General features: G+C 30.4%; 1 protein-coding gene across 1 annotated transcript in view; it reads left to right on the top strand.

The window, feature by feature from the left end:
• Positions 801–2815, top strand: part of LOC107629498 (probable methyltransferase PMT2) — a 3123-nt gene continuing 1108 nt past the window's right edge. Inside the window, exons 1-3 of the mRNA XM_016332310.2 lie at positions 801–1038; positions 1523–1811; positions 2427–2792. Coding sequence (XP_016187796.1) covers positions 873–1038; positions 1523–1811; positions 2427–2792 — 821 coding nt within the window. The 5' untranslated portion in view covers positions 801–872. The remainder of the gene's footprint in view (positions 1039–1522; positions 1812–2426; positions 2793–2815) is intronic.

The following is a 2815-nucleotide window of genomic DNA, read 5'->3' as shown; positions in this document are numbered from 1 at the left end:
TTTAAAATAATATGAGTACGTTGATTTAAATTTAAAAAATTTTAAAATAATAAGAATATGTTTATTTAAAATAATACAAATATGTTTATTTAAATTAAAAAATTAAAATAATAAGAGTACATTTATTTAAAAAATTTTAATTTAAAAATAATATAAGTGTATTTATTTGTTAGTTAAAAATTAACAACTGTTATTTTTTTTTTTAAATCGAATAAATATAATTAATCATATGAGTACAATAATACGAATACATACAATTTTATAAATTATTAATTTAAATTATATCTATTTAAAATTTAAATTACAAACTAATACAAATTTTATAATTTAAAAATCTAATTATTTAAATAAAATTAAATAATAATAAAATAATAACAATAATAATAACGACAATAATAATAACAATAATTACTAAGAAGGATAACAATAACATCAATATGAATAATAATAACAATAACATTAACAATAACAACAATAATAATAATAACAATACCAACAGGAATAATAATACTAACAACAATAATAATAATACTAACAACTCTCAATAATAATAAAAATAAAATTAATAATAATAATAACAATTATGTTTTACTCTTCTTTAAGCTCTTAGTCTTTCAGTCACAGCTGACATTCCTTGTTCTGTTTTATTCTTGCATTTCTCATCTACATGAAGGAATTCTAAGTTTTCACTTAATAATTAATTATAAGCTTTTATCTTGGTTCCTTCTACTTCTAAATGCTTCTTCCATGCAAAATTTTGAGCTCTTATACTATATGTGCAGTAGGTGTTATATCCTAGCTCATTTGATGGTTATTGGTGATGGTAGGTTGCTAGTTGGGGGGCATACCTGTTTAAGAAAAATGTTGTTACAATGTCAATTGCACCAAGGGACTCTCATGAAGCACAAGTGCAATTTGCTTTAGAAAGAGGTGTTCCGGCTATCATTGGCGTTCTTGGAACCATCATGTTGCCTTTCCCTTCTGGATCATTTGACATGGCACATTGTTCTCGCTGTTTGATTCCATGGGGTGGAAATGGTAAGATAACTACCATATCTCTGACACAGGACAATAAACATTTCTTTTAGTTCACCTAATAAATCTCATGCTATCACTTAAGGAAATGATTCCACAGGCGATCAAGGCTTCTATAGATGAAACATTTTTTTTAATGAGACATTCATGCATTACATGTTTCAAAACTCTATATTTCATGACTACTTTGGTTTTTGCTGAGACATATGTTTAATTTGAAATTAACAATTTAAAGGTTAGCTTGTAGGCTACTTTATTTGATCACATTGACCTTAGACAACCTAAGATAACTTCAAGTACGAAAACTATGTCCTATTTATTTATATAAGATGATGATCTTCAAATCATTGTTGTCCTTAATAGATTATTATATCTTTCTTCTTTTAATTCATTGTTTTTTTTTTTTCATGTTTTCTTATTTATTGTTCAATGGTTCATTAAAAGAAGCAAAATTCATAAAATTATTTGAATTCAAAAAAATTGTTAGATGGTATATATATGAAGGAGGTTGATCGAGTTCTTAGACCTGGTGGTTACTGGATCCTTTCTGGCCCTCCAATCAGCTGGAGGAATAGCTACCGAGCATGGCAGCGTCCTGAAGATGAGCTTGAGGAGGAGCAAAGGCAGATTGAGGATATTGCTAAACTTCTTTGTTGGGAAAAGAGACATGAGAAGGGTGAAATCGCTATATGGAGAAAAAGATTAAATACTGATGAATGCACTGAACAAGAAGCTCAATCTTCAACATGTGATGCTACAAATGCCAGTGATGTCTGGTATTTTTCTTTCTCATATCATTTCATCAATATTTTTTCCCTTCTCTTTCTCTTCCATGGATTACTTATTTCCAATTTGATGATTTATGTTCAGACAATTAGATACACCATTTTTTGTGTTAACTCTGAAGGAAAATATGCATTACAATACAAATAAGAGGACTACTATGTTGACTATGGTTACCATGCCTAAGATACTAGAGGACCATCTTCTTATCACCTATGGCAACACCTCAAGAAACCGCTTATAACCAACACCTCTTGTCCATACGTTATGAATATTTACAATTTGATTCCCCGGCTGCATTTTCTATTCTAAGTTATTAATCCCAAGCTTATTTCCTAAGGCTTGTGTTTCGAAGAATACAAGGAGTTTGGATTTATGTTTCTTTTTTATGTTAAACAAGTTTTTGAAATGTATTTTATATTTATTTGCAAGAACTATTTCCTGGCTGGTAAATGGCATCTTTCAAGATAATTAAGTAGTTGAGAAGCAATGCAAGGCCTTTCAAGAGATTTTATATGTGTAGATCTCTAGCATAGTGTTAGTCCCCTAACTTGAACGAGGTAGGACTATGGTTGTAATCTTAATCTGAAAGCTCTGACACTGTGTAGGTACAAAAAGATGGAAAATTGTATAACTCCTACTAAAACTAATGGTTCGTGGAAGCCATTCCCAGAGAGACTCAATGCTATTCCTTCCAGAATAACAAGTGGATCTGTTCCTGGTCTATCTGTAGAGATATTTGAGGATGATAATCGATCATGGAAGAAGCATGTAAACGCTTATAAGCGGGTCAACAAAATCATTGACTCGGGAAGGTATCGCAACATAATGGACATGAATGCTGGTCTGGGGAGTTTTGCTGCTGCCATGGACTCTCCGAAATTATGGGTTATGAATGTTGTGCCTACAATCGCAGAGAAAGCTAACCTTGGTGTTATATTTGAGCGTGGATTGATTGGCATTTATCACGATTGGTAACTTATTTGTTGAGGTGTCC

Source organism: Arachis ipaensis, chromosome B03 (assembly GCF_000816755.2).
Source record: "Arachis ipaensis cultivar K30076 chromosome B03, Araip1.1, whole genome shotgun sequence".
Classification (NCBI taxonomy): Eukaryota; Viridiplantae; Streptophyta; class Magnoliopsida; order Fabales; family Fabaceae; genus Arachis; species Arachis ipaensis.
The sequence above is the reverse complement of the archived record's forward strand: the minus strand, read 5'-3'. Positions and strand labels throughout refer to the sequence as shown.